This window comes from Hypanus sabinus, chromosome 11 (genome assembly GCF_030144855.1).
Source record: "Hypanus sabinus isolate sHypSab1 chromosome 11, sHypSab1.hap1, whole genome shotgun sequence".
Lineage (NCBI taxonomy): Eukaryota > Metazoa > Chordata > Chondrichthyes > Myliobatiformes > Dasyatidae > Hypanus > Hypanus sabinus.
Genome location: NC_082716.1, coordinates 63,648,878 through 63,661,356, shown reverse-complemented (window position 1 = coordinate 63,661,356; position 12,479 = coordinate 63,648,878). Strand labels below are relative to the sequence as shown.

General features: G+C 42.0%; 1 protein-coding gene across 1 annotated transcript in view; it reads left to right on the top strand.

The window, feature by feature from the left end:
* Window positions 1-12,479, top strand: part of hmcn1 (hemicentin 1) — a 501,533-nt gene that overhangs the window by 267,682 nt on the left and 221,372 nt on the right. Inside the window, exons 28-29 of the mRNA XM_059984517.1 lie at window positions 401-548; window positions 6,189-6,315. Coding sequence (XP_059840500.1) covers window positions 401-548; window positions 6,189-6,315 — 275 coding nt within the window. The remainder of the gene's footprint in view (window positions 1-400; window positions 549-6,188; window positions 6,316-12,479) is intronic.

Below are 12,479 nucleotides of genomic sequence, written 5' to 3'. Positions count from 1 at the left end.
TGATATTCATGGACAATGATAAATGTACAAGGTAAAATTCTCAGGATGAAGGCTTCAGTAACGTTTGTGGATGCAGGTAGCTTAAAGCAGAGATGTAAAGGGCTTGTAACCAAGGTCATCCAAAACCAGACATGAAAGAATTGTTATTTTTTTTATCAACATGAATAAATAGATGCAGAGTTGGTACTGGGGTATCTACAGATCCTAGAGGATAGAGAAATATAGAGATACTAGAGAAATATATTAATGCTGCTATGAGTGAATACCCACCCACAATAGATCAGAAGTACAAGATGTCAGAAACATATCTGGGAAAACCTGATATTATCTCGTGTGTATATATAATGTGAGCTGAAGATTAAATGTTCATGGTAAAATATCTTTGCAATATGCCCTCTAGGTTAGAGAAAGTAATACCATACAGATAATGAGTGGGGGAAAGATCCTGAGGCTGCGCAAGACTGCAGCCAGTGACACGGGGCGCTACACATGTCGAACAATCAACATTGCCGGAACTGCAGAGAAGGGCTTCAACTTGGAAGTGTTGGGTGAGTAGACATGGATTCGAAGCAGGGCCGAATATCAGAGACTTGCAAAAATATTACACATCATATAGTAATTTAAAAATGAAATACACCAGCTACAGGAAACTTGAAATAAAAGCGGAGAATGCTTAGATCTTCAGGTAGCTGCCTGAAGTGTTCACTCTTTTTATCTCTCAATTGATGCAGCTTGATCTACTGAGCAAATCCACTGTTGTTTGTTTTTTTTATTGTGTGTCTCAGTCATTGCATACTTCAAATAACCACGGACACTGTTTCCCAGTCTAGCATCGCCCTGAAGAATACTGATTCAATCTAATGCTCTTGGTCATCCAATCCAAATACTTACACCATGCCGTGCTTTAAAACAGACGTTGGCTTGGGCAGCGCTCACGGTGACAGGAAGGAATCTGGGCACTCCCAGCCCTCCGTGTTGCTGTGCTGGGAAACTATCATGAATCCCTGCCCTCTGCTAGTACTTCCACGGCCAGTGCATCACCCGCAGGGAGGGAGGGCCATCCTTGGCAGCAGCTTCTTCATGTCCAGTCTGCCCAGATGTTGTCATCTTTGATCAGCATGTAGTATGTGTTTCCAATAAACATAATACATATGAACTCATGGATGAATAATTTCATATGTCAAACTGAGTTGCACAAAATTTTACTGAAGTTCTCAGAAATAGAACAATGAACAAAGACTATTATACATTGTTTGACATTGACTAGCATTAACCCCAAGGCCATTATGTGTTTACAGGTTTTACCTATTTTGATTGGAGAGGATCATTTGCAGTCCAAGTTATCATATTTAAGCTTGCTGCCCTTCCTGTGTTTCTTACTGCCATGCAACATGCACCACTTTTATTTCTTATAAAGCCACTCATAATAGTAAATTATTAATTTACTGCTTATTCCAAACAGGATGAGGCAGGAAGCTGGATACTACTTATCTTAATAGGGAAAATAGCCAAAAGGAAAATGAAGCCGTTGTTAAAAAATTGTGCCAGTGCAATTTGAAAAAATTGAGATAAATGGACAAAGTTAGCACAGTTTTGTGATAGAGAAATCACGTTTGATCAATTTATTGGAGCTCTTTGAAGAAGTCATAGGCTGTGGTTAATAAGAAACTAGTGAATGCACCATATTTAGATTTCCTGGGGCATTCAATGAGCTGCCACATCAAAGATTCTTGCAGAAAGCTCATGGTCTGGAATTAAACATTTAGGTGTGGACAGTAGATGGGCTGGTGAACAGGAAGCAAACAGGAGACATATATAGGTAATTTTCTGGTTAGCATGATGTAATGAGAGGTTACCTCAAGGACCAGTGCTAGAGATTCAGCTCTAAAAAAAATGTATATAAATGACTTAGAGGAATGCACTTAAGAGGCATCTTCAAGACTGAGGAACATCATCCGGATTAGGAAGCATCAAGTGAGCATAGTTTAGGCAAATAAAAAAAATGAGAAATTAATTATTTTGGCAGGAGTATTAAAAAGAAGCAATTATTTAAATGGTGAGAGATTGGAAAGCTGTGAGGTGCAGAGGGATCTGGGTATCAATTTCCTCAACTTTGCCTCCAACTTCCACCCTGCCCTTAAATGCATTTGGTCCATTTCTGGCACCTCCCTCTCCTTCCTCCATCTCTCTGGAGACAAACTGCCTACTTATATTTTTATAAACCTACTCATTCCCATGGCTATCTTGCTGCATCTCTTCCCACCGTGTCTCCTGTAAAAATGCTATTCCCTTTTCTCAGTTCCTTCATCTCCACTGCATCTGTTCCCAGGATAAGGCTTTCTTTTCCAGGACATTAGAAATGTCTTCCTTCTTCAAAGAGCCCTTGATTCTTCCCTTCCTCACCACTGATGCTGCCCTCACCTGCATTTTCTCCAATTTCTTGGACTTCCGTTATCACCCCATCTTCCCACTGCCTTAACAGGTATAATGTTCCTCTTGTCCTCACTTACTGCACATTCAACACATTATTCTCCTCAACATCCACCATTTTCAAAGGCATCCTACCACTAAACACACCTTTACCTCTCCCCTCACTCTCCACTTTCCACAGGGATCTGTCCCTCTGTGATTCGTCCCTCCCCACTAATCTCTCCTCCTGGTTCTTACCCCTGCAAATAACCAAAATGCTGCATCTGCCTATATAACTCCTCCTTTACCTCCATTCAGGGCCCCAAACAGTCCCTCTAGGTAAGGCAAAACCTCATCTGCGAATCTGCTGGGATCATCTACTGTATCCGGTACACTGGTGAAACTGGATGTAAATTGGGGACTGCTTTGTCGGGCACCTCCGCTCCATCCACCAAGAACGGAATTTCCCAGTGACCAACCATTTTAATTCCGATACCTGTTCCTGTTCTGACATGTCGGTCCGTGGCTGCTACTTTTGCCACAATGAGGCCACGCTCAGGGTGGAGGAGCAACACCTTGAATTCCATTTACGTAGCCTGCAACCTGAAGGCTTGGTCATCGATTTCTCCTTTTGGTAATTTTTCCCCTCCCCCTTCCTTTTTCTTCTATTCCCCATCTACTAGTTCTGGAGCACCTAGGGGTGACTCAAGTAGCAGCAGTACTGTCAATGGATATGATTAAATATTCTTGTTTCAGCCTAATACAGCTAAAAAGCACAACTGCTTCCAAGGTCAGTACAGTCAACAAAGATGTTTTAATGCGTTTAAATAAACTATCGTTTCTTAAAACTGATGGAAGCTACTGATTGTGGATGGAAGCGCCCATGGAAGAAGTGTGGCCGTAGATCGGGGTTACAAGTGCGTTTAAGGAAACAGCGTTTTAAACCCCCTATACCAACTTTCTTGCTGGCGAACGTGCAGTTTCTGGTGAATAAAATCGATAATCTCAGAGCCAGCGTGCTGAATCAGAGGCACATGAGGACCATGTGTGTCCTTTGTTTCACTATTCAGATCGACGGGTTTACTCTACACCATTAGGATAGATCTATAGAGTGTCTCAAAAGCAGAGGTGGAGGAGTATGTTTCATGATCAACTCTCCTTGGTGCAGAAATACATCAGTAATGTCCCAGTTCTGCTCACCAGACCTGGAATCTCTAGCAGTTAAGTGCCGTCCTTTTTACCTACCACGGGAGTTCTCTGGGGTCATTTTGGTGGCAGTATACATTCCACCTCAGGCCAGTGTCAATGGGATCAACATGCACGAAACAGCGCATTGTAATGCCTTCACCATTGTGTTGGGAGATTTTAACTTGGCCAGTCTGAAAAAATCACTAAGCAATTACCATTAACAGATCATTTGTAATACCAGAGGAAACCACACACTGGACCATTGTTACACCACCATCAAGAATGCCTACCGTGCTATTCCATGCCCTCACTTTGGGAAGTCTGGTCACCTGGCTGTACTTCTACTCCCTGAGTACAGGCAGAGACTGAAGACTGCAGCACCAGCAGTGAGGGCCAAGAAGGTTTGGACAAGGGAAGCACAGAAGCACCTACAGGACTGCTTTGAATTGGTGGACCAGACTGTATTCAGGGATTCATCTTTGAATCTGGTTGAGTATGCTGCAGTTGTTACCAACTTCATTAAAACCTGTGTGGATGAGTGTATGCCTACAAAGACTTACTGTACATTCCCAAACCAAAAGCAGTGGATGAACCAGGAGGTACATCATCTGCTGAAGGCTAGATCTGTGGCATTCAAGTCTGGCAATCCAGGTCTGTACCAGAACACCATTGGAGGGCTATCTCAAAGGTGAAGAGACAATTTTGAACAAGTTTGGAGTGGACATCAGATGCATGGCAACTTTGGCAGGATCTGCAAGACATTACTTCCTACAAAGTGAAACCTAATAGCATGAGTGGCAGTGATGCTTCACTACCAGATGAACTCAATGCCTTCTATGCCCACTTTGAAAGGGAGAACACAACTACAGCTGTGAAGATCCCTACTGCACCTGATGACCCTGTGATCTCCTTAGAGGCCGATGTCTTTATAGAGAGTGAACCCTCGCAAGGCAGAAGGTCCCGATGGAGTACCTGTTAAAGCTCTGAAAACCTGTGCCAACCAACTAGCAGGAGTATTCAAGGACATTTTCAACCTCTCACTGCTACAGTGTTCCCACTTGCTTCAAAAAGACAACAATTATACCAGTGCCTAAGAGGAATAACATGAGCTGCCTCAATGGCTATTGCCCAGTAGTACTCACATGTACAGTGATGGAATGTTTTGAGGGACTGGTCATGATTAGACTGAACTCCTCCCTCAGCGAGGGCCTGAATCCATTGCAATTTGCCTATCGCCACAATAGGTGAGTGGTAGATACAATCTCAATGGCTCTCCACATGGCTTTAGACCCCCTGGACAACACAAACACCTATGTCAGGATGCTGTTCATTGACTATAGCTCAGCATTTAATACCATCCTTCCCACAATCCTGATCGAGAAGTTGCAGAACCTGAGCCTCTGTACCTCCCTCTGCAATTGGATCCTCGACTTCCTAACTGGAAAACCACAGCCTGTATTGGCTATTTGAGCTAAGAGACAGCAGTATTAGCTGCTGCAACATCGTGTCATGTTGGGTCATATCTTCTAGAGATTAGAAGAATAAAAAGGAACTTGACTGAAACATATTAAAGTGCTGAAGATTCTTGACAGGGTCAATGTAGAGGATACACCCTCATGGTTGAAACTAGAACTTGGGTCGTTATGTAAAATTGGCACCAGGATAGCGTAGTGGTTAGCACAAGGCTTATTACAGTTTGGGACATCAGAGTTCAGAGTGCAATTCTGATACTGTCCGTAAGGAGTTTGTACGTCCGCCCCCGTGAACATGTGGGTTTCGTCTGGGTGCTCTGGTTTCCTCCCACATTCCAAAGACATACTGGTTAGTAGGTTAATTGGTAGTTATAAATTGTCCAATGATTAATCTCTTGTTAAATAGGTGGATCGCTGGGCCGTGTAGCTTGTTGGACTGGAAGGTAACATTCTGTGTTGTACCTCTGAACAATTTTTTTACTATATGTTAAGGAGTTGAATATGAGACAGATGTGGTATTTTTTTGGTGAGGCATGACTCTTTGAAATTATTTTTTAAAAACAAACTCAGTGACATTTTGGGATGGAACCCGACATCAGGACTATGTCTCTATCTTCCTCTAACAGTATTGAAAGAAGTTGTTGAATATTTTGTAGAGCAAGTATTGATATATCTTTGATAAACAAGGGGTTATATGTTATCTCGGGGAACAGAGAACTTATTGTAAAGGTTACAATTTTATCAGCTGCAATCTTGTTAATTGGAAGATCAGACTTAAGTGACCTGCACATGCTTAAATTCATATATTCAATTGTTTATTGAGAGATACCTCCTGTTTATTCAGAGAATCTTGAAGCCAGGGAATCCCTCATCTCCTTTGTTGTTCATTCCTCCTCTACGTTTAAAAGCATTAACTTCATCTTGTATCATGACTAATGGTTGATTAATTCCAGATCCTATCCTAACCTTTACAACCCTGTTCATTGCCTTGTTTTTGCCCTTCACCCAAATTTCTCTAAGTATGTAATGAATCAAGTTTCTGTTAGTTTTCATACCACTTACCTCAGTCTGTTTGTTTATTTCTCTTCCTTTACTTCTCCTGCATCTGATTTCCGGAAGTCCCTCCAAGTATAATGGGTGCTGGCACTACAAGTGAAGTATCAGTGATTCTGAATCAGGAAGCAATGCTTGAGTGTAAAGTCCAAGGCATTCCCTTTCCCCACATCCAGTGGTACAAAGACAACAGGTAAGCTCCTTTGCCTACCATACCAATAATCTGCTGTTGGAGGGGCTTTAATCATAAGCCAAGGTTCTCTGATTTCAAGGTCATATTGCTCAGAACTACATGAAGCAGAGAAAAATAGAACAGCATAGAAACATGTGCATTTTTCTCCCTCCTTTGTAAGCTTTTTGGATGTTTATATGTGATCTGCTTCAAGCAATCAGCCTACCCTGAAGTAAAGTTTGGAGCAGTGGTTAGCAATGTATTTGATTTTTTTAAAAACTTAAGAATTATGGAACATTTTCTCTTATTTTCTTACAATTTAAAAGGTTATTCAGCCTATTGTGTTCATGCTGCCTGACTGATTTCATGTTTTAAAAAAGTAAGCGATGCCTCTCGGAACTTGTCTGCAGACCAGGAGATTGCAAAAAGTGTTGGAGATGGTTACTTGCTGAGTTTATGTACCAGTGTTAAATAAGTGAGTAGTGCCTATTGGGACTTGTCTCTGGAATGGGAGATCACTTGGATTATTAGTAACTTAGCAAAGGCCCATAAAAATAAGTTAGGTTGAAACGGAGCGACTGTGGTTGGAGTGGGCCACTATTAGCATTGTCAGGCTTTGGCTCAACAGGCTTCGGCAAGAAAAGGCAGAGGTTAAGAGTGCTGAGTATTTGGAGTTATTTATTTGATTGTACAACTTAAGTTGAGAAGCTAAAGCTTGAGAGACACAGGCAAGATGGTAGTTCAAACAGTGAAATACTTGTCCTAAAAATTGTTGGATTACAGGATACCTAACAGTTTCTCTGATGACTACATCTGCAGGAAGTGCACCCAACTTCAGCTCCCGACTGACAAGGTCAAGGAACAGCTCCTGACAAACAAGGTTTACACCTGAATCCAAGGGGGACCAATATTCTTGTAGGCAGGTTTGTTAGAGCTGTTGGGGAGGGTGTAAACTAATTTGGCAGGGGGATGGGAACCAGAGTGAAGGGTCTCAGGAAATGATGGATGGTAAAAAAGCAAAGGTGGTGTGCAGTCAGGCTGTCAGGAAGTGCAGGCAGATGATAGGATAAAATTGTAGCCAGTGGGGGGGCGGGGTGAGTATCAGTGCATTAGGGCTGCAGAATCAAAAAGGGCAGCAAATACAGTACACATCTCAATGCACAGAGTATAAGAAATAAAGTGAATGATCTTGTTGTACCTCTACAGATAGTCAGGAATAATGTTGTGGCCATCACTGAATTGTGGCTGAAGGATGGTTGTAGTTGGAAATTGAATGTCCAAGGTTACATGTTGCTTCGGAGGGATAGGAAGGTAGGCAGAGGGGGTGACATAGCTCTGCTGGTAAAAAATGGCATCAAATCATTAGAAACATGAGACATAGAATCAGAAGATGTTGAATCCTTGTGGGTTGAGTTAAGAAACTGCAAGGGTAAAAGGAACCTGATGACAGTTATATAAGGGCCTCCAATCAGTATCTGGGATGTGGACTACAGATTACAATGGGAAATAGAAAAGTCATGTCAAAAGGGCAATGTTATGCTAGTCATGGGAGATTTTTACATGCAGGTAGATTGGGAAAATTAGATTGGTAGTGCATCCCAAGAGAGTGTATTTGTTGAATGCCTATGAGATGGCTTTTTAGAGCAGTTTGTCATTGAGCCTACTAGGAGATCAGCTATACAGGTTTCCCCCACTATCCGAAGGTAGAGCGTTCCTATGAAACCGTTTGTAAGCCGAAATGGTGTAAAGTGAAGAAGCAATTACCATTAATTTATATGAGAAAAATTTTTGAGCGTTCCCAGACCCAAAAAAATAACCTACCAAATCAAATCAAATAACACATAAAACCTAAAATAACATGAACATATAGTAAAAGTAGGAATGATATGATAAATATACAGCCTATAAAAATTAGAATTATTGTATTTACGGTGTAGTTTCACTTATCAAAATCGGGAAGACAGCAAGTCAAAATCGATTTGCAGAAAAAAAATCGGCACGTACACACCTGCACACGTACACGCACACACAACTGCCCGTGCAAGGCTTCATGGTCATGGTAGTCTTTTCAGGGTGAACACGCGTATAAAGTGGGCGTATTTTTTTCATAAAAACAAAAATCCTCTGGTTAGCGAAAACAGATACTAATGTAGGTCTTTCGTAACAGCAAGCTGTCGTAAAGCGAACGTTCGAAAAACAGGAGCCACCTGTACTAGGTTGGATGTTATGTAATGAACCAGAGGTGATTCAGGAGCTTAAGGTAAAGGAACCCTCAGGAGACAGTGATTGAGTTCAACTTGAAATTTGGTAGGGAGAAAGTAAAGTCTGACATAGCAGTATTTCAGTGGAGTAAAGGAAATTACAGTGGTATGAGAGAGGAGTTGGCCAAGGAAAATTGGAAAGAAATGTTGACAGGGGTGGCAGCAGAGCAGCAATGGCTTGAGTTTCTGGGGAAAATGAGGAAGAAGCAGGATAGATGTATTCCAAAAACAAAGAAATACTCAAATGGCAAAATGGAAACTGTGGATGACGAGGGAAGTCAAAGCTAATGTAAAAGCTAAAAAGAGGGCATAAAGAAAGCAAAAATTAGCTGGAAGACAGAGGATTGGGAAGCTTTTAAAAACTTATGGAAAACAACTAAAAATCATTAGGAGGGAAAAGAAATATGAAAGCAAGCTAGCAATCAATATCAAGGGTGGATAGAAAAAAAGCTTTTTCAATTATATAAAAAATAAAAGAGAGATGAGAGTGGATATAGGACCACTTGAACATGAGGCCAGAGAAATAATGGGGGACAAGGAGATGGTAGATGAACTAAATGAGCATTTTGCATTAGTAGTGTGTCAAGTGTTGAAGGGTGTGAGGGAAGAGAATTGAGTGCAGTTACTATTACTAGGGAGAAAGTCTTCAAAAAGCTGAAGACCTAAAGGTACACAAGTCACCCAGACCAGATAAACTGCACCCTAGGGTCCTGAAAGGCATAGCGGTAGAGATTGTGAAGGCATTAGTAATGGTCTTGTAAGAATCATTGGGCTCTCGCATGGTTCTAGACGACTGAAGATTTAACATGTAACTGCACTCTTTAAGAAAGGAGGAAGGCTGCAAAAAGGAAATTATAGACCAGTTAGGCTGACCTCAGTGGTTGGGAAGATGTTGGAATCAATTGTTAAGGATGAGATTGTGAAGTACTTGGTGACACAGGACAAGATAGAACAAAGTCAGAATGATTTCCTTAGGGAAAAATCTTGCCTGATAAACCTGTTGGTTTTCTTTGAGGAGATTACAAGTGGAATAGATAAAGGGGATATTGTATATTTGGATTTTCTGAAGGCCTTTGACAAGGTGCCACACGTGAGGCTGCTTACCAAGTTAAGAGTCCATGGTATTACAGGAAAGGTACTGGCATGGTTAGAGCATTGGCTGATTAGTAGGCGGCAAATGTAGGAACATAAGGATCCTTTTCTGGTTAGCTGCCAGTGACTAGTTGTATTCCATCGGGGTTGGTGTTGGAACTGCTTCTCTTTATGCTGTGTATCAATGATTTAGATGATGGAATAGATGGTTTTGTTGCTACATTTGTAGTTGATATGAAGATTGGTGAAGGGGCAGGTAGTGTTGAGGAAACAGGAAGGCTACAGAAGGACCTAGACAGATCAGAAGAATGGGCAAGAAAATGGCAAATAAAATACAATGTTGAAAAATACACGGTCGTACACTTTGGTAGAAGAAATAAATGTGTAGACTACTTACTAAATGGGGAGCAAAATCCAAAAATCTGAGATGCAAAGGGACTTGGGAGTCGTTGTTGGGTCAGTGGTGGGGAAGGCAAATGCAATATTAGAATTCATTTCAAGAGGTCGAGAACACAAGAGCAGGGATGTGATGCTGAGGCTTTATAAGGCACTGGTGAGGCTCACCTTGAGTATTGTGAACAGTTTTGGGCTCCTTATCTAAGAAAAGATGGAGAGGATTCAGAAGAGTTCATAAAGATAATTCTGGAAATGAAGGGGTTATTATATGAAGAAAGTTTGGTGTCTCTGTGCCTGTGCTCCCTGGAAATTAGAAGGATGGGGTAGGGACCTCATTGAAACCTTTCAAATGTTGAAAGGATGTTTCCCATGGTGGGGGAGTCGAGGACAAGAGTACACAGCCTCTAGATAAAGGGGGTGCCCATTTAAAACAGAGATGCAGAGAAGTTTCTTTAGCCAGAGGGTGGTGAATTTGTGGAATTTGATACACACAGGCAGGTGTGGAGGCCAAGTCATTGGGTGTATTTAAGGCAGAGATTGATAGGTTCCTGATTGGAAATGGCATCAAAGGATATGGGAAGAAGGCCGGGGAATGGGACTGAGAAGGTGGATAATGGATTAGCTATGATTGATTGAATGGTGAAGCAGACTGGATGGGACTATTCTACTCCTATGTCTTATGGTTTTATGGTCTACCCGTCTCTTCTGGATGTATTTAGGACCACCAGGATGCTGAAAACCTCATGGATGAAACTTTTGCCAAAGTGATCATACCCAGAGTGCAGACTTCAGATAGTAATTGGGTAACCAACAGGGAAAGAAAGGGGAGTAAGCAGTTAGTGCAGGATTCCCCTATTGCCATTCCCTCAGCAACAGGCATACTCCTTTGGATACTGCTGAGGATAGACAACTTATCAGGGCACAGCAGCAACAGCCAGGCCAGTGTCTCTATGTCAATTCTGAGGCTCCGCTGGGAAGGTTAAATTCAGGCAAAGCAATCGTGATAGAAAACTCTATGATTAGTGGGATGGACTGGAGATTCTGTGGCTGCAAATGAGAAACCAAGATGGTTTGTAGCCTTTCAGGTATTTAAGGTCCAGTATGTTTCAGACTGACTGCAGAGGGGAAGGGAGAGCAGCCAGAAGTCATGGTGCACATTGGCAACAGTGACATGGGTAGAACTGGGGAAGAGGTCCTGCATGATGAGTTAGGAAAGAGGCTGAAGAGGACCTCTAAGGTAGTAATCTCTGGATTACGCCCAGTGCCATATGCTAGTCAGGGCAGGAATAGGATGGTAGTAGAGATGAATAGTAGATAGGCTGATAGATGATAGCAGATGGGCTGTGGAACTGGTGCAGGGTGCAGCAGGCAGGGTTTCAGGTTCTTGTATCGTTGGAACCTTTACTAGGACAGGGTGACTATACCAGAGGGACAGGTTGTACCCGAGTAGGAGGAGAAGTAACGTCCTGGCTGGAAGGTACACAAGTGCTACCAGGAGGGTTTAAACCAGTTTGATAGGGGGATGGGAACCAAAGCACCAGATCGGGAAGTGGAGGGATGGAGAGGAAGGCCAGTAAAAACAGGTTGGAGCAGAATAACAGATACAATGGGATGGATAGTTTGAAGTGTGTGTATTTTAAAGAGTATTATGAATAAAGGTGGTAACCTTAGAACAAAGATTAGTACATAGAACTATGATGTTGTGGAGAGACTTGATTGAGAGGGGGACAGGAATGGCTGCTGAATGTTCCAGGATTTCAGTGTTTTAGAAAAGATTGAGAGGGAGGTAAAAGAGGTGGGAGTTACACTACCAGCTAGGGATAATATCACAGCTGCACTCAGAGAGGACATAATGGAGGGCTATCCACTGAGTCTGTATGGATAGAAGTCAAAGTTGGGAAGAGTGCAATCACCCTGTTGGGATTATACTACAGAACTTCCAATAGCTACCAGGACTTTGAGGAAAAGATATGCAGGCAGATTAAGGAAAGGTACAAAAACAATAGTGTTGTCATGGGGATTCCAACTTTCTTAATATAAACTGGGACTTTCTTAGTGTAAAAGGCTTAGAGGGGGCAGAAATTGTTAGTTGCATCCAAGAGGGTTTCTTGAATCAATATGTAGATCGTCCAACAAGAAGATGGGCTGTATTGGAATTAGCAATAGACCTTTCAGTGGGGAACAGTGACTTCAGTTACCTAAGTTTAAAGGTAGCTATAGGTAAGGATAAATATAGACTTTGCAGGAGAGTATTAAATTGGAGCAGAGCAAATTAAGAGAGCATTGGGCAGAAACTAAGGAGAATTAATTGGGAACAGCTGCTCATGGGCATTCACATCCAACACGTGGAGTGTGTTTAAAGACCATCTGCGCAGAGTACAGGACAGGTACAGTATGTTCTAGTCAGAAAGAAGGACAAGGATTGCAAGGTAAGAG